General features: G+C 37.5%; 1 protein-coding gene across 2 annotated transcripts in view; it reads right to left on the bottom strand.

The window, feature by feature from the left end:
- gbe1b (glucan (1,4-alpha-), branching enzyme 1b) overlaps nucleotides 1–27218 on the bottom strand; it is a 91722-nt gene that overhangs the window by 5700 nt on the left and 58804 nt on the right. For both annotated transcript variants that reach the window (XM_063493672.1, XM_063493673.1), the window contains 3 exons: nucleotides 21618–21802; nucleotides 17083–17213; nucleotides 7097–7214 (listed from right to left, as the gene is read on the bottom strand). In XM_063493672.1, coding sequence (XP_063349742.1) covers nucleotides 7097–7214; nucleotides 17083–17213; nucleotides 21618–21802 — 434 coding nt within the window. The remainder of the gene's footprint in view (nucleotides 1–7096; nucleotides 7215–17082; nucleotides 17214–21617; nucleotides 21803–27218) is intronic.

The following is a 27218-nucleotide window of genomic DNA, read 5'->3' as shown; positions in this document are numbered from 1 at the left end:
CTAATACTAAATCTGATCAATGTTCAAACACACCGATAAAGGATTCATGAGCTGCTTCGCAGGAACATATCATCCACCCTGTCTCCAGACCCCAGCACCTAGGCTAGAGCACTGCCTGACTATAGGCTCTCTGTGCACTTTAACTCTCCAGACATGTCTCTGTTTGGCTCACTTTACTCACTTAACAAGTATCAGCTCCCTGTAAACACTTGTGTACATGTAGGTTGTACTTTAGGCAAAGTCTAAGGATCTGACAGGGTAACAAAACAAACCTGACTTGAATGGTTAACTGAAACTAAGACCTAAAGAACTATACCTGATTCGTTTTCAGCTGAGACCCGATTTTGCAGGCCATTATTTTCAAAAGAATATTTTCAGCTAAGCCTCACAGTAAGCAGCATCATTTCTGAAAGACTTTTGTATTGATTTTTAGTACTTCAAAGATCATCACTTTTTTTAAAAAAAATATTGTTGCTCATAATTAAATATAATCCTTTTGATCATGGAGCTTACATTCCTAAAATTTCCAGTAACAAAAAGCCTCTGTTAAAAAAAGGAAAAAAAAGCTCTCTCTGGTTTTTTGTGCTTTTGTATTATTTTATATTATTAGAATTTCCAAAACAATTGCAACCTGAAAGCATTAGGCTCTTATTATTGGATTAAAAATATGCCAGGTCTCTCCTGGATGTGAGATTTAAATCTCAATGAGATTTTTACCTGGGCAAACAAAGGATTAATAATAATAACAATCAAAATAAATGACACACGTCGAATAATCTCTAGACCCTTTACCTGAAATATCAAAAAGGCAGGCCAAACTATTTGCTTGAAACAATCTTTGAATGAATTGTCCACCACACACTCACTGGACTCACTGGCCACTTAGATACATTACAGTATGTGAATCTCTTGTTTCGCCAAATACCAAAGATGCTCTATTGGATTGAGATCTGGTGACTTTGAAGTGCAATTTGAGTACAATGAACTGATTTTCACATTCAAGAAACCAGTTTAAACCAGTCGTAAAGTAATGGACATGATCAGCAACAACACTTAGGTAGGCTGGAGTGTTTAAACGGTGCTTAGTTGGTACTAGTGGATGCAAACGGTGCTAAAAATGTGCAAAGTGGGCCTGATTATGTGAACTACTGTTTCCTTCTTATCAGCCTGATAGACCATTCTTTTCTGACCCCTGACATCCACAAGGCATTTGCACCCAGAGAACTGCCTCTTACTGGATATTTTCTGTTTTCAAGCCATTCTCTGTAAACCCTGGAGATGATTGTGTGGTAGATCAGCAGTTTCTGAAATACTCAGACCAGCACGTCAGGCACCAACAACCATGTCACATTCAAAGTTACTTACAATACCTTTCTGAACCTCAGCAGGCCACAGTAAACGTGTCTACATGCCTAAATCCACCGAGTTACTGTCATGTGATTGGCTGATTAGATAAGCTGCCAGTGATACTTAGGGTTTAGGTTTTTATACACATGGCTGTGAGTAAAGATGGCTGAAATTCCTCCACAGTTCATGTAATATGTTCAAAATCAGTAACGCTGAGCTGAGAGTCTGGCCTCCAAGTACATATTCACTTGTACAGTTCAGAAAAATATACTGACCAAAGTGTACTAGTGTGAGCTTGTCTTTTAAAATTTATATGTAAAAGTGTTAAGTGAGTGCCCTTATGTCATGTCACAGTTTTTGTCTGTTAGTTCACACTTCATGCTCATCAACATCAGGTGTTAGATCTCACTGATGGAAATGTACATCTTTTGATCATTTGCCACAAGCTTGCTATCTTCTCTTACTTTCTTTTTCATTTCAGCTTAATTTCTTTTTGTGAAGCTGTCAAAGAAGACATCCCCTTTGAAGCACATGAAGTTTATCAAAAGGTTCTGATGCAGCTAATTATTCACCAGCCTTTCTTAGCATTACATATTTGACATTATAACACTCAAACAAAACTATATGTGTGACATGTACCCAAAGGGGCCACCTAAAATAAGCTTCCTCTCTCTGAGACATTTTATTCTGTGACTATTTAAAATTTGTCTCGCTAAATGAATAAACTCTAAATGTTCAACAGCAGTAGTTCTTGATGTATGCAATTCCCATAAAAAGCCTGCCGAGGATACCGGGGTGTCAATTTTTTTTTTTTATCCACATAAGGAGAACAAAGCATTTTTTAAAATCATTTTTTATTCAGCTTCATGGCAAGCTGTTCTAACATTCACTCTTTTCACATAGTGGATAAAATTAAATACAGCTGAATACAAACACACACACACGCGGGTGCACACACAACATTAAAGATGTCCCACATGTGAAACAAAGAAGTACTTTTATATTCAGTGATAAATATGTGCCATTTAAATATGCACAGTTTAAACATACAGTACTGTGGAAAGGTTTTAAGAGCTTGTGAAAGAAAATCTTGTTACACGATGGTGCTTTTAAAATGTAAAAACGCTATGGATAATATTTGTTTATCATCTAAACTCATCTATACTCATGCAAGATGTATGGTATTGTATGGTATAGGACAAGTAAGTCCTAAATAGAGATGGATGTAGGTGCCATGTCTTTTCATGAGTTGAGATCAGAGCTGTGCTGTGGGTCATGCCGTTGCAGAGTACAGTCTTTTCTCTAAAAGTAACTCTTTATGATTCTGTCTGACATTATTGTGATGCTGCCAAATTCTGTCTGCAGAATGAATTTGGAGTCAGTAAGAGACTTCCTTCACAGTATTGCTTGTTGCACAAAAATCCAACTGTAAAACCAGTTCTGATGGTTTGCAAAAAGCCAAAAGGCTTCACTGTTTCCTTGAGGCACTGCTCCTTTAGAGCACTTTCTAGCCTTTTGGTGGACAAAGAAAATTTATTTGTTTCCACATCAGAGGAATAGCCTCTTGGAAACAATTCTCCTTTAAAGACTGGTTCTGATCCTGACTGTACATGGGTGGAGTAGACTCGGTTTTCTGCCAGTTGTGAGGTGATGGCAATCTTACACAGTTTTGAAAGAAATGCACTTAACCTGGCTAATGGTTCTGGTCGTCGTCCTTGCCTGTTTCTTTGTGCCTAAGCAGAAGAGATTGGAAAGCACATCTAGAAATGGCTTATCTCCTATTACCTTTCAGTAAAGCTCTCCCTAAAAATGTTTGTTTGCATGCATGGTCTTTTTTTTTTTTTTCTTTTCAATTAATGAGTTTGGTTCAACATGTGTATCTTATTAAGATGGCATATAACTATATCACTTGCAAATATAGTATATGATGAAAATGCAAAAGGAGTCACTTTTGTAAGTAATTCAATAATTCAGACAAGACTGAAAGCGTTAAAAAGATGCTGGATGACAAGTGTCCAGGAGCAGATTTGTAAACACAGGGTATTACAGCCACATGGTGCTTGCCACAGCCTAACATGTTACCAGGATGCAAAAGACTCTGCTAGCTTAATCCAATTATGTGCATTCTCAGTCTGAGGTGTGATGCGTTCTTGGAGGATATGAGAGTTTATTATCACACTGTAACGAGGAAGCTGGAGAACTGACAGACCCATTAAAAAGACAGGAGAAAAGAAGTTTGTGCAGACTTTGAAAGCAAAAGTTGTTAAATAAAACATGGATGGTGTGGGCACCTCTCGCAGCCCCCGCAGAGGCTCTTGTCTGATTATTCTTGTCATAACCAGGTAGGTGTGAGGAGGAGGAGGAGAAAAGCATCTTTATGCAAGACTACAGTCTCGCTGTGCAATCTCCACGAAGGAGCCTATAAAGCATATACAGTATGTACAGAAGGGTCCCCGCTTGCCTTCTTCCTCCCTCTCTGTCGGCTCCATTCCTCTCACTTCCTGTCATTCCCCATTAATCTATGATGGTGCCAAAATTAGCAGATGACTTGCTAACTAAACTTCACATTTTGGCCAAGAGGGATGTGGGTGAAGCAGCAGTGTTTGAATTAATAAGAGTTAGAAAAGATTTAAGAGATTGTGGAATTTGCGTCCTTAACTGATGAAACCTAAGTTAATACGACGGAGGATCAGTGTCTGCATGAAAGAAGAAGAGGCTTTTAAACTGGGGTCGACAGAATCTTAAATAAAGCTGAATTGATGCTCTTAATAGCAGTGTGAGCTTTGCCAAACACATTTTTGATGCATTAAAGTGCGCCGTCCAACTCTTAATATAGAGTAATATCCTCTATCCATTAACTGCAACACTTTCAGTATTGATCTGAAGAAGTTCAAGTTGAGTTCAGATACACAAACACCTCATCAGGTGCTACGTCAACTCTGGTACCAAATGAAACGACTTAAGTACCGCCTGAAAACATTTAATGTAATAAACACACTGAAAAACAAAAACAGGAGGAGATGATGACTCCGCAGACCACTTCAGAGACATCACTGTCCTTGTGCATTAATTGAAATCATTAACATAAGATGTAGCATGCAATCCGTCTGTGCTGATCCTCACTAATTCATTCCTGACTTTATTAATAAACATCTTATTGGCTTTCAGCATTTTAATAAAAAAAAAAAAATAAACTGTGAAAAAGGGGGGAGGTAAACAAGAGGAAGATCCTCAAGCACTCTGCTTAAAATGCATATCAGTGTTTCTTTCTATATTTCAAGGACAGACTTATTTCATGGTATTAGCCTTAAGCAGTCCTCCTGATGGAAGCCCAGTGCTTCATTCTCCCAGATATTTTTCTCCCCTCCATGATGCCATGCGAGCTTAAGCGGTGTGCACATGAAAAGGTAAGTTCTAGCGCCATGAATAATGCACATTGTTTGCTGTGAAATGTGAAAGGAGCTGTAGATATCAGATTCACATAACGTTCAATGACTCCAGGATAACTGCCAGCATGAGCGGAGTGAACGCATAGACGCCAAATATGATATGCACAAAACAAAATGTAGTACTGTGGAGGCCACAAACAATGGGAGCTAGCCTCTGGTAGAGGCACAGTTTTTTTAATGTTGTAATATATTTTCTTGATATTGTATTAAATATTGTATTAAAAAATAATAATCCTAATGAACAAGATACTAAATTATACTGCTGTTGTTAAGCTGAGAGTCCCAGACCAGGGAGACCATGGCTTTCTGCCAGAACAAGCAGCCCTCTTTCATCCCAGCACACTTAAACCTCATTAGAAAGGCTTCGAAAGATCCTCTCACTACAAAACCCATTTCAGGCTAATTAAAATGATTTGTGAAATTAAACATAAAAAATAAAAGGACCAAACATGAACACACAGCTTTTTCCATCACATTTTGTGAGCAATTAACAAAATGTGATGTGGAAAAAAAAAAAGAAACGCAACCCACAGAGAACTAAAAAACCACCAACAATGCAGGTAATTTATATCACCTTATAGTTTTACAGTTCTTTTGTTTGTTTGTTTTTAAAAAACCCTAATGATAACTTTTATGTTATAAACTGTTGCAAACACTCAAAAGCAATTTTACCCCAATGACCATTCTAGGAGTAGCTGACATTTGAGACATTTGACATTCTAGAGCTGTCAATGTCCCAGTGCATACACCCCTTCAGAAGATGAAGAAAGCTCATGCCATTGACCCCTTAGTTTTTAAATCAAACCTTAATTATAAAAGGATCCAAGATGAATTCAGTGTATTTGAAAGCTGGTATGAAACCCCACCCTCCCCCCGAAAGAAGCAAAAAAAAAACCCCAAAACACAACACATTCATTCAACTTCATTTTGATTTATGCATTTCACCTCTGCCCCACCTGCAGTGGCTACAGTGGGACCTGCCCCCAGTGTGTGTACCACTGTACTAGAGTGAAAATTAGCTAGTAGTAATAAGACTTTTCCATTGTGGATAAATGGTAGATTTTTAACTTCCATTTGTGAACGTGGTGATAAAACTGTGTTCTATGGATATCAGAAATCTTCCTGAGCCCGTGCACTTACTTCCATAACAGAACTGTGTCCATTTTCAAGAGGGCCGAAACATCTCAAACATTCAGTGCAGGTTTTCAGCTCTGTCCCTTAAATACAGAGATGTCTCTGGATCTTTTAATAACTAGAACACACCCATGCTCCAGTATTGTCTGGCATTTTCATGATGACAAAAACTGATATAGTTAATCACATTACAAAAAAATGTAATTATGTAAGGGCTAGTAAATTGTTTATATGGTAAAAATTTTAACAACATTTTAACCTGTTGCTAGGTTGGTGTGAGGCAACACCCAACACCCACTGCTGATGTCAGAACACCTGATAAAGATAAAAACCTTTATGGGCCTAACACGTACCTGTGTGCCAAGTTTAGTTGCTCAACTCATGATTGTGTCAGAGTTTGTAGCAAAAGAAAAAAATAAACACAAAGACAGAGATTTTGTGTATTATATTAAGATATAATAGAGAGGAGATAAAGAAATTCAGGAGGTGAAGTCTTTCTGCCCAAATATCACCCCACCCCTTCTTTATTTAATGTGCTTTACACTATTGACTTTCACATATAGAGAGAGCTTAAATGAACAGCACATTTTACTCTTTCCCACATTTCACACAGAGTCCCAATTTTAACAAAATTGCACTTTTGTAATATTTGTTATACTTTTCTAATAAAAGGAACTATGACAAGTGACTTTGTATTGCTACAGGCTAAATTAATTTGGTAACAACAAGAAGAAAGAAAAATGTTTGTCAAAAGTTTTAATCCTTCATTTCTATTTGTAGAGCTCTCTTATCACCACCCACTACTCCTTTTGATGTTTTGCAGCTGTGGGCAACTTCTCCATTAGCCTACATATGTGCACTGCATTGTGGGACAATAGTGTCCATCAACAGCACACTCAACAGTGATTTAGTATGCACGCTGACATTTTTGAGCAATGCTTAATTTTGTCACTTTTTCAGCACAGACAACCTCAAAAGCATGTTAATAGTATGCTGAATGGGATGGTGATACAGCATAGGTTATTTGAAAAGTGGTGTAGAGAGTGGACTCTAAAATACAACAGCCCTGGATTTTCAATTGTAGAATACTTTACATTTAAATATAATGACATTCAACAAAAGATAACCTTTTATAAGTCACAGAATGTGATGCCGTAGGTATTTACCTGGATGGAGTTAGAGCGGCCATTAAAGGGCTCGGCCTGTGTGAAGAACTCCGTGTTGTGGTCCAGCCGTCCGTGACCTCCATACTGAGCCGCATCTGAATCCAGCTTGATTTTGTATCTGGCAAAGATTGAGGTTAAGGCGCAATAGCAGTGGGAAACTAGCTTATGAGATTGAAGACCTAAGAAGTGCAGAAGGAGTTTTAGCACCAGTGCTTTTGGTGTGCAGATTTGGTTTAGCAGTGCTCAGCTGGTTTATACTCATTGAAATCCTCACATCCATCAGCATTCATCTCCTCCTCGCGGCACAGCACAGCGACAGTGCGGAGCCCAAACACACGACGAGAACGCTGCCTGAAATTAACATAAATAGAGAAGCGATTCAGCCATGGCTCAACCATCCAGCCTGACAGTCTAATTTATCTAATTCACTGCATAAATAATGAATTTAATCAGAAAAAGTGATCCAAATGAATGACAACAGATACACATGAGAGATCATAAAAAATACTCTCTCCTCCTCTAGGATTTGTTCACATTTTGTTGTTTTACAACTTGACAAGAGACAAGACTGATTTAAGTCAAGTACTCAGCAAATCACCGCAGACTCATCGAAATATATCTAAATAACACTGAGTTAGCAAAGTCATTGAGCTCCCTCAAGTTGGTATTTAGCAGATGTACAAGAGGCTACTTGTTTAAATTTGCTACTAACAAATACTGTACTGAACACTGCAACCAGTTCTGTTTTTTAGTATACAAACACTTTATGTGGAAGATAAACTTTATCTTTTATTCTTTTGTACACTGACATTAAGTCTTTATCAGTTGAGGAATCAGAGAGGGTGAGGAGATGTTGTGTTTTACTGTACTAAGACAGCAAAGTAAACCTCAGATTTCCTTAAAGAAATAGTCAAGAGGAAAGCTGCAGGTAGTGTATGTATGGATGGTTGAAAAGTGAGGATAATCCTTTACCTTCCTTCTGTGCTGTCCTTGTACAAAAGGACTCAAACTTTTTTGGGCTGAATTATTGCAGCTGCTTAAACTTGGTCATCAAGAAATCTGCATGCTCTTTAAAACAAAGAAATATGGAAGGATAGTGGATGAAATACAATATGCAAGTCTTTCTACGTGCTGTAGTGAGCATTTCAGTATTTACTTCAGCATATAGGCACCTTTGTAGAGAATACATGCTACAACATTAAAGTGATTACATGCATAATTATGCCCTTCAGCTGAAGCAAATGTAGAACCAACGTCTGATGTGATATTAAAATTGTTAAGAGCCAGAATCAATCCTCCATGACTTTTAGAAAACTCCTCCTTTCTTTCTTAAACTACTTGACATGAGCATGTTGTTACTTGACAAAAAAAAGAAAGAAAAAAAAGAGAGACTAAGGATGGGTGTCAGGATCAGTTGAAGGGCTGCTATTAATGTCAGAGAAAATATTTTAATACTTTAAAAGCTAGATTTAAAAAATGAAAGAAAGTGCACTTTGGCAAACATGCATGAATAAATAAAATATACAATACTTTAGAATTTAGTCCCCCTTAATTTCTTTATATTTTGCTTCCAACAAGCCAACCTTTCTTGTAAGTTTTTAAAGTGTTCTTGAACACCTTGCACCTGATCATTTTCAGTGGAAAAATGCTTTTGTTTTTTACTTGAACTGATGAATTATTCAAATGGGTACCTAACTCAAGGGATGGACCAGTGTTGTATCTACACATAACAGATAACTTAAAAAGGGCCAATACTAAATTGTATCTTTAGACACTTTTTCACTTGCAGCTCATTCCTTTTCTCTGAATCTGAATGCCAAAGACAACATAGTTTGACAGGCATAAAATAGCTCTTTTTGCACCAACAAGTGTAAAGTGTCACTCACTGAAAACAGTATACTTTTCCATGTCCTTGAAAAAATAAAGGACATTGGACAAGCAGAGAACAAAAAGAACAGGCAGGCCTACAAAACTGTCTACAGCAGATGAACAGTGTCTGAAAGTCATATCCTTCAGAAATAGGGAAAGAAATCCAGCTAAGATCTGACACAGGACCTGAGAGATACATCTGGCCTTTTAGTTGATCCATCTACTTTTCACTGAAGTGTCATCAGAAATGGTTTCAATGGAAGGGTGGCTGTCAAGAAAACATTCTTAAGGGAATAGGGAGAAAGAGGCTAAAGTATGCCAAACTACAGAAGTTGCCAGAAGTGGCAACAGGTCTTAAGTGATAAGTCAAAATTTGTAATTTTTGGTTCAAATTATCATCAGTAGTACAGAAAAGATTGGAAGAAAGGTACAACAGTGAGTATTTACATCAATCTGTAAAACATGGTGGAGTCTCTGTCATGGTTTAGGACTGCGTTTCAGCTGTTTGAGGTCTTGTCAAAGTCTATGTAATTATAAATGCAGGAATGAGTTTGAACCAACATGGAATACCATTTGGAAAGTGTCTGATTGGCAACAGCTTCCTTTTTTTTGGCATGATAATGATCCTAAATACACTGCCAATACAATCATATCAGGATACAAAAACACACAATGGAATACTACAGTCACTGATTGGCCTCCCCGGATCTCTACATTAAAGCAGTGTTGGATCATTGTGATAGAGAGCTGAACAAAGAATAGTTCTGAAAGTCCTAGAAACCTGTTAAACTATTCCTGAGGACTACTTAAAGAAATTGCAAGAAAGCTTGCCTAAGAATATTCAGGCTGCCTTGAGGAATAACAATGGTCCCACCAAATATTGACTTTCATGCTCTACTCAACCCATTTTCAAATCAATTCCATTTTATTTATACAGTGCCAAATCACAACAATATAATATAATTTATATTGTAAGGTAGACCCTACAATCACGCATACAGAGAAAAACCCAACAACCATATGACCCCCTATGAACAAGCACTTTGGTGACAGTGGGAAGGGAAAACTCCCTTTTAATAGGAAGAACCCTCCGGCAGAACCAGGTCAGGGAGGGGCAGCCATCTGCCGTGACCGGTTGGGGTGAGAGAAGGAAGACAGGATAAAAGACATGCTGTGGAAGAGAGACAGAGATGAAAAACAAGTATGATTCAGTGCAGAGAGGTCTATTAACACATAGTGAGTGATTCCTAGCAAAATATAAAATGAGGGGTGACCCAAGACTTTTGCAAAGTACTGTGCTTCTAATTTAAAAACTTCCCAACATGCAAAGGTTAGCCTTACTCTTACCAGCCAGAAATCCTTAGTAGCTACCATGTCTACCCTGATTCTTCATGCATAATGTAAACACCCGTAAACATCTGTGCATATTATTGTGTATCGCAGGGTTGGTAGCTATAAAGATTGGTACTATAGGGAAGGAAAAAAAAACAGGACAACGGGATAAACATATAAACAGCCCCCTAATTGGCTGGCTGAATAATCACCTTATCTACCCGTAGGCGACATTCCTGAGTTTAAGCATGATCCTCAAACGCTGCCTCATTCTGCCCAAGAGCCTGGAAAATTCTGCTTTTGCTGTCTGCTTGTCTGCTTTGATAGTGATGATTAAAAAGAAGCTCTCCTCTGTGCATTGTTTTTGCTCAAGAGAAAGATCCCTTCCTCCACACCTTCTCTGCGCAACTTGCCACTATGGTGATTTATTGACAGAGCAAATTCATTTTGCAATAGAAGCTTTGCAATACCTATCGAAAAAACATAGACATAATCTCTCAGGCATTATAATGCGCCTGGGAAACTAAGATACGTGATGTGATGTGTGAAAGTTTAATCTTTCTAATACAAATAACACCAAAAAAACTTCCCAACTGAGTGAATGTAATAAGGCTGTGAACTGTAAATATTCCACTAGCATGTTTCGAAACTGAGTTGGAGTGCAAGCAGCACTGCAGTCCTCCTTCCTTTATATACACATACAAAATTACATACATACACACACACACAGCACAGTGTGTATGCTGAAAATGCACAGTTAAAGTAATTCACAGTTCCCTGGCAAAGTTCTCTGAAAGGAAGTGAAAACTGGCACAAATTGGTAGTTGGATGCTTTGAGCGATTACATCTTTGTTAGTGGCTACAGATGGCTGCAACAACAGCTTACAGTATTTTAATCAATACAGCCTCTGTGAATAAAGGAGAAGATTAAAGAACACAATCAATTTTGCCCAATGAGCAGAAAGGCAGTCTGAAGCTAGATGATTCGAGTCATTGATGACCTGAAAACAATCTCGCCATGGCCACGATTGCAGACCAAGCTACCACTTAGTTTCTCCATCAACTCGTCTTTTTTTTTTTCCCAGGCCATATGAAAGTAATAGCACCCTGGCGAGGGTAAACAAGAGCTGAGCGAGCTGCATGTGCACATCTGAAGAATGCGGCATGGCCTTGTAAGCCTTCTAAATAGTGTATCTAGCCTTTTCAGAGTCGATTTTTACCCTGCTTGCTGCTCAGCTGGTGTAAGTTTCATCAGAGTGGAAGAAATTATTCCTTTGTGACCGAAAGTGTTGAGGCAGCTCGAGCCAACTAGCAGCTGAAACCCAATCTGATGCAAAGTATAAGCTTTAAAGAATATTGCTATAAAATAAAATAAATAGATAAAAATCATAAATTACGTTTAAATTTGATGACTTCATATTTTAAAAAAAAACATGGCGCTTAAAAGTATGTTTAAAGAGTCTCTAGCAAAATTTGGTTTTGTACTTTTTTTAATCGTTTACTTTCATTTTTAAACTTGGGGGTTATCCAACACATTTGTCACACTTTTAATAAGGTGACAAAGATTTATTTTTCATTCTTAAGTTATCATTATATATATATATAAAAGAAATGTCTATTACACATTTGGAGAGAAAATACGCTGTTCCCGAGGGCTTTAAAGCATAGGATTGTTTAAATTTAAACAATTTTTGAACATTTTTGTACTCAAATATTATTAATCTCCCTTCATATTCTATGGTTCATTTAGAACCATAGAACATAATTATTACCTGAACTAACACTCATGTACTGAACTCTGGGATCACCTTGTAAATTGTACATTTTTAGAGTTTAGCCTTTACATTAAAATACTTTATATACTGAACAGGAAAGTCATTGTTTCTGGATGACTGAACTGTCTAACTGGACTTTATGAACATCTTAAATAAGTGTGGTTAACTGACAAGTGCAGTAGGTAGGTGACTTATGTATTCCTGTCAGTGTATCCCTTACTGTAAACTGTACCTGAAAAGGTTGCAGCATAAAACCATAGTACATGTTACAGAGGTTTAGTGGGATGCAGATGGAATGTAGTTTATTTTCCTTATAGTTGTAAACAATTTATTCAAACTGCTTGGCTTGTTTATAGCCTCTCTTATCACCTGGCTGCTCACATTTCTTGCCTCAGTATACCTTTGATAGTAATCAGTATGTTTCCAGAACTCAGGGATTACCTTATTGAGTACAATGTTATCATAAATATGAGAAATGATGGCCAACACCACGAAAATAAAACCAGAGGATTTAATTTTCTTTTAATGTCTGAAATAAAGAAGCTCCTCTATCTGTCTACACCATTTGAACATCTTCTGGAATCAGAGATTAAGCCGCCAGACTGATGAGGATGTCTGTGGATGATATCCGTTAGAGTTACAACCTAATGGAATACCACACAGCCACATCGCCATTTATCTTAAAGCAGTCTGCAGAGAGCTGCATTAAAAAGAAATAGATGTATAGTTCCTTTTTTCAGAAACCTTACCTGGAATATTATAGATAACATCAGAGCACGTTATTTTCGCTCATGCATAGTTAGTCATTTAGTGTCACTACACCTGTAGTTGAATTATCCCAAATGGCATTCCAGGAGCAGCTCAGACAGGAAAGTAAAAATGATGACCTGACACAATTGCAACTGCCTATTGGCAGAGTGTAAATCAAAGACCAATCAGCACTGACAGGTACAGCTTTCATGACGGGATCCAACTGGGATTTCAAATACTCTAACCAGCCAGATAAAGACCACTGCCTGAAGAACGTGTCCACCACGATTCGGAGAGAAAATAAAAAAACTCACTAACGGTTTGAGTGGCTGTCGAAAACCTGACATTGACTGCATTTTAATGGCCAACAATTTTATAGGCGAAGTGCTTCGCTTTACTTTCACTGCAGTTCTTCTTGGAGAGAAACAAAAACACACATCCTAAAGAGAACAATTAGAAAGTTAGTCTAAGAAAAACCTGACGACGTCTTGCGGTTACAGAGGCTCGGATTTTGATGGATTACTATACTGAAACATGTAATTATTTTACCCAGAGTTACCCAGAACCGGTGATATATTTCAAGAGTACTGCAACTAAGGTAACATAGTGCTTATTTCTGTAACTGACTAATAAGATAATTATGGAAGATGCCGGAAAGAATAAGCACCTGAAGATCAATTTAAATGCCACGCAGTCATGCAACATGAGACCGAGGGTCACAGAAGGTTTTTTTTGCTAGAGAGGAACACCCTCTGATATAATATGGTACTTGCTGTATTGCTAAAGGAAATGACATCCTGTATTGGATCAATTTTCACTGGTGCACAGCATGGTCACCTGCATCTAGCTATTATTTCCAGATACCGCAGTGGTGTAGAGCTCCACCGTGACATCCCTGACCCTCACACAGGTAGAAGAAAGTTTAAGTATATGACGGCTGAGTGTAATGAAAAAGCACTTTTGGACTCTTTGAGCTTGTCTTGTTTACCTCCTCTGCCTCTGAGTGGCACTTTCATCTGTCTTCTAGCCTAATTGGATCCTCTGCACACATTCCCATCGGAGGATCTGCATCTCCTCATACACACGGCACATTTACCTTCCTCACACACACAGCACATTTGCCTTTATGTGTTTACCGCCTCTCTGTATAATGACAGGCAAAGCTTTGCCCTCACATTTATTTGCATTTCCTCTCAACCCACCCAGTGTCTGAGGCCTCTCCTTAAACATCAAAAGAAGCACCAGGAGGAAAAGATGTGGTTGCATCTAAATGAAAATAAACCCTCAAAAACGATGTTGCCGACACTGTGAAGCAAGGCTATTAGTGCTTTGCCCAAGATTCACCCCATCAAGGCAGAGTAAAAACACAACGCAGAATGTACAATTACTGCACATCAAACACGCTTACAATTAAAGGATGATGTTAAAATATTCGATGTTACTTCTGTTGGTTTTTAATAATTGAATAAACTTGATTAATGTCTTTTCTTACTATTCACATTTAATAATGTGTTCATTAACTCTTACAATCAATTCGATGGCAAAAACGTTATTGCCACTGTGTTATTTATGCTACTAAGACAATGTCACCTCAACATTCCCTGTATGTGACCTTATATAATAAGTACAAATAACATAGCTTGGCAAAATACTGTACAATTCGCACAGAAAACATTTTTGATTGCGATAATAGTGTTTTCTATTTATGATGTTCTATTACAGTTTGACAGAGCTTCATTATTTCATTTAGCCAGAGGCAACCACTTATCCATCTAAATAAAATAAAAATGATGTAGAAATAATAAGAATAACTCCTGTTTAATACCAGTCAATCGAATCATTACCATCTGATTGAATTTCTCATGTGTAATCATTTAAACTGCTGGCATACAGAAAAAAACCTACCAAACTCTGTCTTGCATTTTGACTCACTATCACATCATTTAAGTTGTAGCTGGAAATGCATCAGAGCTTCACATCCATCCGGGAAGCTGTTGGTGTGAGCTGCAGTGGGCCTCATAAGGGAGTGATGTCCGTTATAATAAATACAAATCTGTCAGCTTCCTGTCCCCGCTCACATTCCTGATCATTAAGCCTGCTGTAATCACAACTGTGGGACTCATTAAATTTCTGACAGCCAATACCGCTAAAGAGAATGCTTTCTGAATCACTGGGCTCTGCTATTACTTCTCTCTAATAGCACAACAACACTACTATAAACAACCAACTCATATTCCCCTCAACAGCAACTGCTAAAATTATATTACAAAAGTCCTAGCTCTAGAGGAAACACTGCCATTAAAACTGTGAGTCTTTACAGGATACATTTACTTTTAACAAGTCTGATCCACTTCTCAGGCTAAAATCTTCTCTTATTAAACGCACTTATGGGAGTTTTATGTAGAGCCGTGGTATTCTTTCAAAACTGTCAGTAGTTAATATTGCAGGTGATGTAGCTTTAGAAACTCATGCACAGCTTATAATCCATTCATCCATCCATATAACTACTTGTCCCAGTAGGGTCATTGGGCTGTGAGTGTACTAGCTAGAGCCTATCCCAAGTGACACTGGGTGAGACACAAGGTACATCCTAGACAGGCTGCTATGCTATCGTAGGGCTAACAAAGACAGACAGACAACCATTCACCAATTAAGCTAACAAGCATGTCTTTCGACTGTGGGAGAAAACTGGGGTCCCCACATAAAGCTCACACAGTCACAGTGAGATGACATGCAAACTCTCCACTACCCTACTACATAGCCAACATGTGGAAATCAGCAACTATAAAATAGTCTGCTACACAGTAGGTGAGCATATGTGCAATCTGGGATCCGACTGGCTATTCTGTTGCCTTAATCTACAGGGACATCACGGGGCTTCCACTGTGTGCAGGGCATTTCTAAATCAATGGCTTAGTTTTGAAATTATATTTCAGCAAATGGACACAAACTGGTTACTACCATGGAAGCAATATGTGTGTAAGTGTGTTTGGATTGCAAACAGAAACCCAAAAACAACAGAAAGTTTCTCTCTCTCTACATATACATATATACATATACACACATATATACACATATATATACACACATATATATATATATACACACACATACATATATATACACACATATATATATATATATATATACACACATATATATACACACATATACATATATATACATACATATATATATATACACACACATACATATATATATATACACACACATACATATATATACACACACATACATATATATATATACACACACATACATATATATATATATACACACACATACATATATATATATATACACACACATACATATATATATATATACACACACATACATATATATATATATACACACACATACATATATATATATATATATATATATATATATATATATATATATATATATATATATATATATATATATTAATGAGCAGATATCTCTTTATAGATAGTTCATGCACACTAGACATTTGTTAAGTGAAATCTGTAACCCACAGCAAACTCAAAGGAAGAAACTGAGATGAATCAGCTCTGAACTGGTGTGATAAAAATACTACTTTTTTGGAATAGGTCACACACAGTGAAGCTGGCAAAAGAACAGAGGCTTATTATAAAGTCCCCATTCACATGAAAAATTCACCCATTATACTCCTCCCGTTATGTGGCATTTGTTTAATACTGCAGTGCCCAGCAGTCTAAAACTTAATTTATTGACTGTATTTAAGACCAAAAATTATTTGGTTTGGATTTGGAGTTTTTGACATTAAAAAAAATACAGATATTGCCAGCTGTTTGTTTTAGTACATTCATTTTTAGTACAAATGGAGAATGGAGTTACTGGCAGTGCTCGAATTTTACAGAATAGCCAGAGTTGAGAGGATGTATCCAGCAGGGTAAAATAATGTCAACAAAAGAAGCACAATCCCAAAACAGATCATATATTCTCTGTGAGCTTTCAAAGTCAAGCTGTGCAGGGTGGATCGTGTATTTCCCAGCTTTGCGTTTGAGTCTCCCATTAAACAGTCAATTACTGCCTTGGTTGAAATATTGTCAGTTAGTGATTTGTCAAGCTCAAAAGATTAGTCGTGTTATTATATAAAGGAACTAACTAACTAACAAGGACAATATTACTCTGAGAGGCACTGTAAGTGTGCACTGTGGTGTAACAAAGGAAAGCCACAGTCTGAAGATTTAAAATTAAAATAAAATTTAAAAAAAGACATATGAAGGATACTTTCCTGGAGCTTCTACAGCCACCCTGTAGTCCTGGAAGCTCTTACTGGGGTGGAAGTTGAAGATAAAGAGCACATTTGCCCTGTCAAACACAATGACCTTGTCCTCTTCATGCTTGGCACTGACAAAGGCCTGGAGGGGGAAAAGAGAGAGAAAGAAAAGCTAATAAAGTATTTCTTCATGAATAGTCATTACCTTTCTCATCTTGGATTTAGAGAGTTATAATGGAGCACATTATATCAGTGGACTACACATTTCCAAACACACTAAGAGACATTCCCACATCAAATTTTGGGTGGCAATCATCAGCAGAAAGCAGCGGCCCTGGGTAGCGCAAGGCAGACACTGTCAGCCCTAGACAGCTGCACATGATAAAGCCGCCACTCTCCTGTGGAGCGAGCTACTGTTAACGTGTCATTAGCAGAGATTATCAATGTCACCCCACCCCCTATTTTTAGTGCCTTGTTCCCCAAGCCAATTTCAGGGCAGCAAATTCACGGCTGAACGAGAAGATAAGCACCCCGACAACTGGACCAGCAGAGAGGATGGAGGTTAAGAAATGAGCTGACAGTCTGGAGTCTTTTCCCAAGTCCATTTCTACATGAGAACTCTGCAAATTCCAAGTAAAGCCAAGTTTCACTGACCGGCAGTTTAATCTGAAGCCATGAAGTCTTGACCAAATTAGAACACAAAGCTAGTCATAAATAAAAATAAGCATTAAATGTCAATGTAATCATCTGTCTTCGTAGCTTAGGAATATATTCTGATTATAGCCTAATCTGTAAATGTTCATGGAAAAATAAAAATTATAATGTAATCATTTTCAAGTGTGGAACAAGAAAAATACCCATTTAGGAGGCCAATAAATGGTCCCCCGATATGAAAGCAAAACCCTCTAGTATGACATTAGGTCACAGTCTGTCAAATTTCTGTCACTGCCAGCAGAATCCCCCTGATTGGGAGCTGTTTTGACTGAAACTTAGCCAGGCAATAAGAGCTTATTTTTGAAGTCAGCAATCTGAATGAGTAAATTTTTGCTAGTCCACTGCTAAAATCTAATATTTGCACAAAATGCTATCCTCTTCTCTGCTCCCTTTTCTTCACTAGAACTTATATTAAGTCAGCTGCAGTCCAGCGCACCCAGCGCAGTTGGCAGAAAAATTGGATTTAACTTTGGATATGCCACAGGCAAACATTTTCCGTTTCCGGAGAGATAGGAGACATCGAAAATACATTTGAAGATGTAACCTGCTGCTGGAAAAGGCAAAAATAATGATTTGACTTTTGCCCCCAAGGTTTGCTATTGAAAACTATGTGAATGAATCACTGCCTCATGTCCAAACTGCTGATTCCAATGACCTTATTATTAGGAAAAAAAACTATGCAAAGTGCATTTTTCCTGATTTGCTGGATTTATAGACCATTTTTACGATTTCCATCAAAGACGGACTAAAGTTTCATTGCAAGCGATTAAAAGCATCTTGGGTAGTGGTGTCAGAGCTATAAAATATTTTTGCTTTATTTGCTAGTGTGTGCTGCTTTATTGTAAAATATATTCAGAGATGCACACCTCAAGGAAGAGGAGTTTTAGTTCAAGTCCAAAAACTTTGGCCTTTTAAAACTCACAGATGCACATCTTCAAAGACATATGCACAAATCTCACTTTTCAGCAAAGTCCCTGCATGTTTCCATTTCTGCTTAGTTCATTTACACCTGGGACAATAAGGAGAACTGCTGACATATCAGCTTATGCTTCTTGTTTTAACTACAAAATGCCCTTGGATCCTTCCACTACAGTGAAATATTGAACTAACCGAGCTATAGAATTTTCCCCACTAAGAACAATTACCTTGGCAATGTCACTGATGAGCCATACAAAGGATTTCGCCTCATCTGGTTATTATAGCAGAATCTCTGAACAGTTATTGGCGTTATCTGCGAGTGATGTTCTGATGTTCTTTTTGTGATATTGTTTCATTCTGTGAATAAGAATTTCTTGTCTCAGCTGTTTCTGTGTGCACAGACACTGGAACACAGGGTCAGCTACACAAACCACTAGAGCTGATTTATTATCTCTTGTCTGGTCTTCAGGGCACTTACTCAATATCTTATGAGTAGCTTAAGTTTTACATAATGCCTATATTGATTAACGCCTCTACTTAGAAACTTCTTTTTTTTTTTTAAAGATAATATCTGTGTGTACTATTTTATCCAAGTACTGACTAACTGATGTAATCCTACATGCTATTACAAGTAAAAGACAGGCATATATATACATATACATATGTATATAAGGCAGCATCCATGAAGGCATAGGGATGCATTTGTGCATAGAGCATTGGTTACTTTGAAGGTTTTAATGCTATATTAATTAAATGTATTAATGTTAAACCACATGTTTATATTTTGGAGCAACATACGCTGCTTTTTCTACACAAGTACTTGCTTATTTCAGCAGGATAGTGCTAAACTGCATTTTGCATGTACTACAAAAGCACAGCTCCATATTAAGATCTGAAATTCATACCTGTCACTCAGTGACAAATATTTTGATATTATCCAGAGCCAACAAAGGATGCCTCAAATCTAATAATAAAAACTTTGAAAACAAGTGGTCTCCTCACACTTCAAACGGCTTCCTGTACAAGTAGTAAGAAAAGAAGACCTGATACAACACCGTGATAAACATGCCCCATTTCCCCATACTATTTTTAATGTGTTTCTGGCATCAAATTCATGAGTATATATTGCTAAAAACAAGAACATTGTATTATTGAGAAATATAGGGCTTATATGGACTCAATGGTGGCTAATCCATGTGTGAAAACGATGTCTCGTATATCTTCAAACGCATGATGTCTGCTGGTTTATTTGTTGGCACATATTCTGATTAATTGATTTATAGACTTAGATTATAGCAGCAGAAACAGGCTATCATTACTCACCAAATTTGTCAGTTTGCTGCAAGTGGACGTGTTTCGCAGTATCAGGATCACCCGTTTGATAAATCAGACTAAAACGGACAGTCAGGATTCAAAAAAAAAAAAAAAAAAAATTCTTTGCTGCCGTCCTGCCCTCCATTCAAGAGTTAAACAAATCCAAAATCAGATATCTGTAGAGTTTCTTTCTGCAACCTATGACTCTGTCAAGATATCATGTAAATACTGTATATACAGTAACCAGTTATCCATCCCTTATTCCATAATGATTCTAGCAGTTTTGCACCACTGCATGTATAAATCTGGTAATATGCTATATTGGTGTTGTTATATTCAATGTTGGTCCTTATTATGTTATGTGCATTGAGAGCAATGAAAACAATGGAGTCCAAGACATTTTCCCCAAGATAACATTGCTATAGTATGTTGAGACAATTAAATGACTATTTAAAGATCAGATGAAAGTCAGATTGTTCTGGACATAAATACATCTCAACAATCTGTCAAAACCTTTCAGATATTTGTTTGGCAACAAAATGCACAAAGTGAAAGTCTAATCACATATACATGCTCTTTGACCCTCCATAAGACACATACTGCTAAATCTGGCTGTAGAGCACAGCACAACTGCTATTATAGAACTCAAACATCATTTATGTTTGAGATGTCTTAAGTGTACATTATATAGCTGTGACCTACTGTATGATTTTACATTAAACGCACAGAACCAAGAAAAACAGCACTCACAGTATGCCGCAGGTCAGCTCTCGTGCCAAATGTATTCACTTTCCCTGCCAGTAGCATCATTTACGATCAGCATTCCCTCTCATTTACCCAACAGGCAGCACACAAATCAGCAAGGCTGTGCTTTTCCTTTGCCTTACCTCCAAAGCTCTGTCTCTCATCTACTTCTAAAGGATGTAGGAGCCTCCAGTAACTCAGAACACACTTTTGACTGATAGACCAATATGCAGAAATTATCCGTGTGAACCAGGCATGTCTCTAATTATGCCCTCTGATATTTTTTTCTACTCTGCTGCATTTGTCTGTCTGTCGAGCAGCACTCCGCAGGACAGAGTGTAACATAGCAAGGTGAAGTAGCTTTAATCTGGGGACTGATTCCCAGGGATGTGAGGGAAGGTATTTTTGAATCAATTACACACACTCACTTCTAATCCCTGTCAATTTAGCCAAAGTCTCCATTTGCATTATCCCATTACTTTGCTACCAGCACCTCAAGAGAAAAAAAACCCACATTTTTTTTTCCTTCTCCCAGAGGCTTCAAACACAGGCAAAGACACAAGCTTCAGGAAATCTATTACTGTTCAACCTGACAGCAGCCAGAAAAACAAGACATTTACAAAATGAACTCTAATGTGTGCAGGGAAACTTTACAGGTATGTGAAGATAGTGAGCTGAGACTACATTTAATCTTGAAGAAAATAAACCTTTATCAGATTTATAAACAGCTGGTTGAGAAACGACAGGCTATTATTGTATATGTGTTTGAAAAGTTGCTGCAGCAATTTCTTTTTTTGCCGTTTCATCACATTGCGTGCATAAAGCCTACTGTACAGTCAACGTGTGACGTTCTTACAGGTGGAGCTGCCAGCCAGCCGTACTTGTCTTCAGTACGGTTCATGTCCCGGTCAAAGGCGTAGAGCTGACAGTAGCGCAGGTGATCCATATCTACCAGGTTAAACTGCCGCCGGGCATAGTGGTAACTCTGATTGTTGCCCTCTCTGGGGAAATCCAACCACTCAGGATGGCCAAACTCATTTCCTGCAACACAGAGTTTTATTAAAAAAGGTACATAATGAACGGAAAGGCACAGTCTTTGAATCAAAAGACCCTATTATACTGTCCTATATAAGGTGCATTTAGGGTTTCATGCAATTTTTAACAAGATAAAAAAATAAAAAGATAGCGATCATACTTTTTTTTCATAACCTAACCAGAAGATACTTACTTTCCTGTTTTAAAGAGAGCCAAAATGCTCTTGCTGAATTTTCACCAAGTGACAATCATCTTATAACCCAAGAATCTGCCCCAAATCCAGTAGCTTTCATTTGAGCTTCGCCCTTTCAATTTGTGCAAAATGAATTCACCAGGATACATTTTCATCATTAGAATTTAAATCTCAGTTCTTCATAACAATATGAATGTTTCAACTTGGTGTTAGAAACAATACCAAGAGCTATTCAACTCGCACACAAATGAGACTATAATAAACAGATTCATCACTAGATCTCGCTCATCGCTGTTTAATTCGTGTTTGTGAAAACAATATCTAAATTACTGTCTTATTCTGCCACCTTTCAAATGCCTGTTTGTTCATTTCATCTTTTCCTCATCTTTCACTTAATTAGGAGAAACAAGCTGAAATCTTCGGACTGCGCGCATTTAGCAAAACAGAACACACTCGGTGGAACTTTTCTGAAAACAGCAGACCTGATGCTACTATCAAGACACGCCAGAAAGGAGATGAGATAATGAATCCGTCACTGGGTGTCATGACAACATCATAAAACAACAGCCAGGATAATTGAATTCCTGGCAGTAAAAGAAAGACAAACCAGAGACAGAAGATGATGGCAACAAAAATAAATAAATAAAAACAAATAAATAAGGGAAAAAAAAACCCTGAGTGATGGGATGAAGTGGAACAGACAGGGACTGACAGCAGATTTTAATGAAATACATTATGTAGGTGTTAAAGTAGTAGCAAACAATAAGACATGAACTGCCAACAGAACAAGCACACTGCAGCACTTGCCTAGGAATTAGGGCAGCACAGAGAGAGAGAGAGAGCGAGAGAAAGTGAGAGAGTGCCTTTTCTTCTGACATCTGCATGAATAACAAGCCTCCCACACAAGTGAACTTGAAATGTTAAGGAGAGAATTACACCTCAGCACCACCAGTCAAAAACAGACTTTCTTCCCTGCACTCCACCAAGAGGATTGTGTACACTACTTTATTAAGTATCTGAAATTCTTGTACTAATATTTCATATATTAAAAGCACAGAACCTATACTTCATTTAGTTGGAGATTAGTGGGAAAGTCAAACATTGCGCACTGCATGGATTTGACTAAATGTTTATTGTGCACAAATCAAAGTTGAAACCTTTTATTTCCCACATGTTAATGCTGAATACTGCAATGACAATGGTGACTACAGTTTTAGTATTCAATGAGATTTAGTTACTGCTAATTGTTTTAATTCATTTATTTTTCCTCAGTATTATTGTACAGGGTGTGTATTCAGGGTGTGTATCAAAACTTTTAATTTTACACCAGCTGAGTCACAAATTACAATAGTAAGTAGGTGGAACATATAACACTATAAGGGAGAAGAAGTGCTAGTTAATTTTGTGGCAAACAAGTATAGTGTGCTATACACTCATTGGCTACTTTGTCACCTTGGACACCAAGGTCCTGTAAACTTCTTCAGAGATTTTGGTCCATATTGACATGATGATATTCTCAAAGTCATTGCAGATTAATATTAATTAATATTTGTACATTCTTGATGATGCAAATTTCCAATTCTACAAAGATCCTCTATTGGATTTAGTTCTGATAACTGTGGAGGCCATTTGAGTAGAGGCTGTGCTGTTTAAATAATGTTCAGTTGGTACTAAGGGACCCAAAGGAAAAAAAAGAAAATATCCACCACAAGCAGCTTAAACTCTTTTTGGACACCAAACTCTGACCCTGCTATCCAAATGTTACAGCAGAAACTGACTCATCAGACCAGGAAACATTGTTTCAGTCTTTTGTTGTCCAATTTTTGCTCAGCCAGTGTGAGTTGTAGCCTAAGTTCCATGTTCTTAGCTCACAAGAATGACACCCGCTGTGGTCTTCTGCTGTTGTAGCCCATCAGCTCAGACTTCACATGTTGTGCATTCAGAGATAGCTTGATTGTATGGCCCAGAGAACTGAAACTCACTGGATATTTTCTCTTTTTTGGACCACTCTCTGCAAACACTAGAGATAGTTGTGTGTGAAAATCCCAAGAGAGCAGTCATTTCTGAAATAATCAGATCACCTCATTTAATACCAGCCACATTTTCTTTCAAATTGTGATGCTTGGTTTGAACTTCACAAGGTCATTGTAATGCTCACACCCCTAAATGCATTGAGTTTCTACCATGTGACTGGTTGATTACAGTAGATATCTGTGTTAATGAGCAGCTTTGTGAGGATCTATTCTGTACCTCATTAGGTGTGCAGAGATCGTATACAGGTGATGGCTTAGTTTCTTTTGGTGATGATCTTGATTCTGTTTACTGATTAATGAACAGATCCTGCATTGTAGATCTACTGAGACAAGTTTCTCCACTGTTTGAAATGCCACCCCTGTTTTCACAAACTGAAATTTACCTACACTGAGTGAGCTATAGCCTATAAAACCCTTCTAGAAGGCCATGATGTTGATTTCATCTGATTTTGTTTACTCATTTTCATTGCTGATATTGATAATGTCAGTCTTGTTCCAGTCTTGTCCTTACATCACTGGGAATTTGGTATGTGGGATGAGAAAAGTTCCAGAGTGCTCTGAACTTTAAGAGAATAAACAGCAAAATTTATCCTTGTCACCTCCTTGAGTTTATTTTATAACACACCTGAAGCCAGTTTTCATCAGCCTGTGAGCTAAAGAAATCTAGGACTGTGTGAAGGCACTAATACAGGAAGTAAAGGCTCTCCTCTGGACATCATCTTTGTTTTTTTTTTCCTCCTGTCTGTTTTATCAAGACAGCTGGGCAATTCCTCCACTGATGTTACAGCTGCTGTAGGCTATGTCTTGGCCCTGGCCACAGGTGGCAATGGATATGTCAGTTGGCATGAACTGCCCCTAAGCAAAAGGACAAGTTCTTCTGAGTGTTCTTCCTCCACTAGGGAGGCTACCTAAAATGTCAATCTCCCCAGTGATCAGGTGTCTTATGAGCCTTAGGGAAGAAACTGACAGTTTTAAGACCATTCTTAATGCATCAACACAATCCTTTTTCTTTGCTCAATAGTTGCACGCTGTACGTTTCAAAGACAAACAAAAACAAACCAAAGACACTAACGAGCATTTAACTGAAAGGCTCGGACTAAGTGATGCAAAATGATATAATGCTTTTTGGAAGTGCTCCCACGCAGTAATTTCCACTACAGGATTATTGCTGTGCTGCTAGAAGGCTCGAAGAGCACGGTCATTTACTATTGAGTTCTTCCCTTGTCCCTTTTTCTTACTCTTTTGATGATATTATGTACTACTGATCATAAGACATCCCAACATATTTGCAGTTTTACGCAGAGAGATGTTATTCTTTTCCCATTTGTGGCATTTAGTATGTTGTATTTGCACTATTTGAGTAATTGAAAGATTACAATACACATGAAGACATGGTGCTATCCCCATGCTTTGTAAGTGGAGTCGTTTTAAATAAGCATATTAATGCATTTTTAGTGTACAGAATGTATGACTTGAATACAGAGAACTGGAATAACATAAAAAAATACATTGTCAGCTCAGTTAAAATGTAAACTATGGAAGAGAAGACTGTGCGGAATGAAATATATCATTCCCTCATGAAAAGATACATATTTTATTGTACAAATGTCATCACAGTAAGCATATAGTAATCTCTGGGCCAATACATGTAAAAAGGCACAAAGCAATACTCTCAAATGTTTTAAACCCCTCAAGGAACTCCTTCGTCAGAAAGAAAGAAAAAAAATCTAAATTTAGATGTTATTTCACTGTCAAACCTCAATATTTTATGTCTGATGCATAATGTACTGTTTTGCTGTATCCACCCTCAGCCTGGCTTGTCAACATCTACAGCACTTTTGAGTTCCTACATGTCCCACAATGATTTTCAACACGCCCAAGGGAAATGGCTCTCTGTGTTGCAGTATGTTGCATACAGTATGGGTAGGTGTTGGGAGTGAAAGCACCAAAAGAATCATTGTACATTTTTCTGGTGTAGAAAGGGAGAGGAATGGATCAATGCAGTGGCATGCAATGCACAGTTCAGACTGCAAAAAGCCAAAGAACCTGTTGTAATTCATATACCACTGAGAACACATCCACAAAGATACAAGCTACAAATGCTTTACACAGGTATTCCACCATGGGCAATGTGTATCACAGTCACAGTTCAAAGCCAGTTTTGAGTATGTAGTGTACTCACGGTTGCGAAATTATTATCAAAGACCATGCATTATTGAGGGTCCTCCATAAAACATTAGGGCCCTGCAGGCCAAGGCAGAGACACTGGTAGCTCTACTGCACCTTTACAGACTATTTCTAAATGTGACATTTTTAGCTTCGTGTCAAGACAATAAACCATAAAAAAAAAAAAAATATTGACACTTTTGCAATATTTTATTAAAATGACTAAGAAGGATTCTAAAGGCATTAATGGCCTCTAAAGCATGAACTCTACTGTCATTTTTGTATTGTAAAGAAACCTCAGTGGCTATTAAATTTATTATGAATATAGCACCAATGTAGGTTTCACGCAGGATGAAAGTAACAAATACTGATTTTTCTGGTAACACCATTATAATTAAAAACAACAACAAAAAACACTAGCTCATGACGGAATATCTGTAAACTCAAGATATCCACGTCTCTTAAAGGAGACATCAAAGAATGCAGTGTGCCATAGATATACAGAAACCTTTTTTTCAGATGGCTATGCACATGTAAATAGAACAGCTAATGTCATCATAGACGATATACTGTATGCACAGGCCAAAATGCATAAATGAAACAATTTTACTGTTGTACTATTCGCTGTTTAGGGAAATGCCAACTCAATCAAACTGAAAAGTGAATATTTTCCCCAATTTCAGTCTGAAATGTTGCACATAACTGACGGTTTTCCAATAGTTTTTCGATGTTTACAGACTCACAAACAATGTGAGTCAGTAAATATGATGTTGAAGTTAATGCAAAAAATATATATTTGATTTTCGCATTATCAGCAAAGATGTACCATACAGTACATGATGCACAACAGATCACCAAAACTGCGAAATGAATGATAACTTTGTGTGTACAGCTCTTGGTCTGCTTATAAAAAAATAACAGTGAACTCTAAATGGAATAGAACCCAAAGGAAACAATGGATTAAATTTCTGTTTCAGACAGAAAGAACTTAACCATAGCTCCCAGGACTCAAGGTGTCTTAATCTCTATA

The sequence above is a fragment of the Pelmatolapia mariae genome, linkage group LG14 (genome assembly GCF_036321145.2).
Source record: "Pelmatolapia mariae isolate MD_Pm_ZW linkage group LG14, Pm_UMD_F_2, whole genome shotgun sequence".
NCBI classification, from domain to species: Eukaryota; Metazoa; Chordata; class Actinopteri; order Cichliformes; family Cichlidae; genus Pelmatolapia; species Pelmatolapia mariae.
The sequence above is the reverse complement of the archived record's forward strand: the minus strand, read 5'-3'. Positions and strand labels throughout refer to the sequence as shown.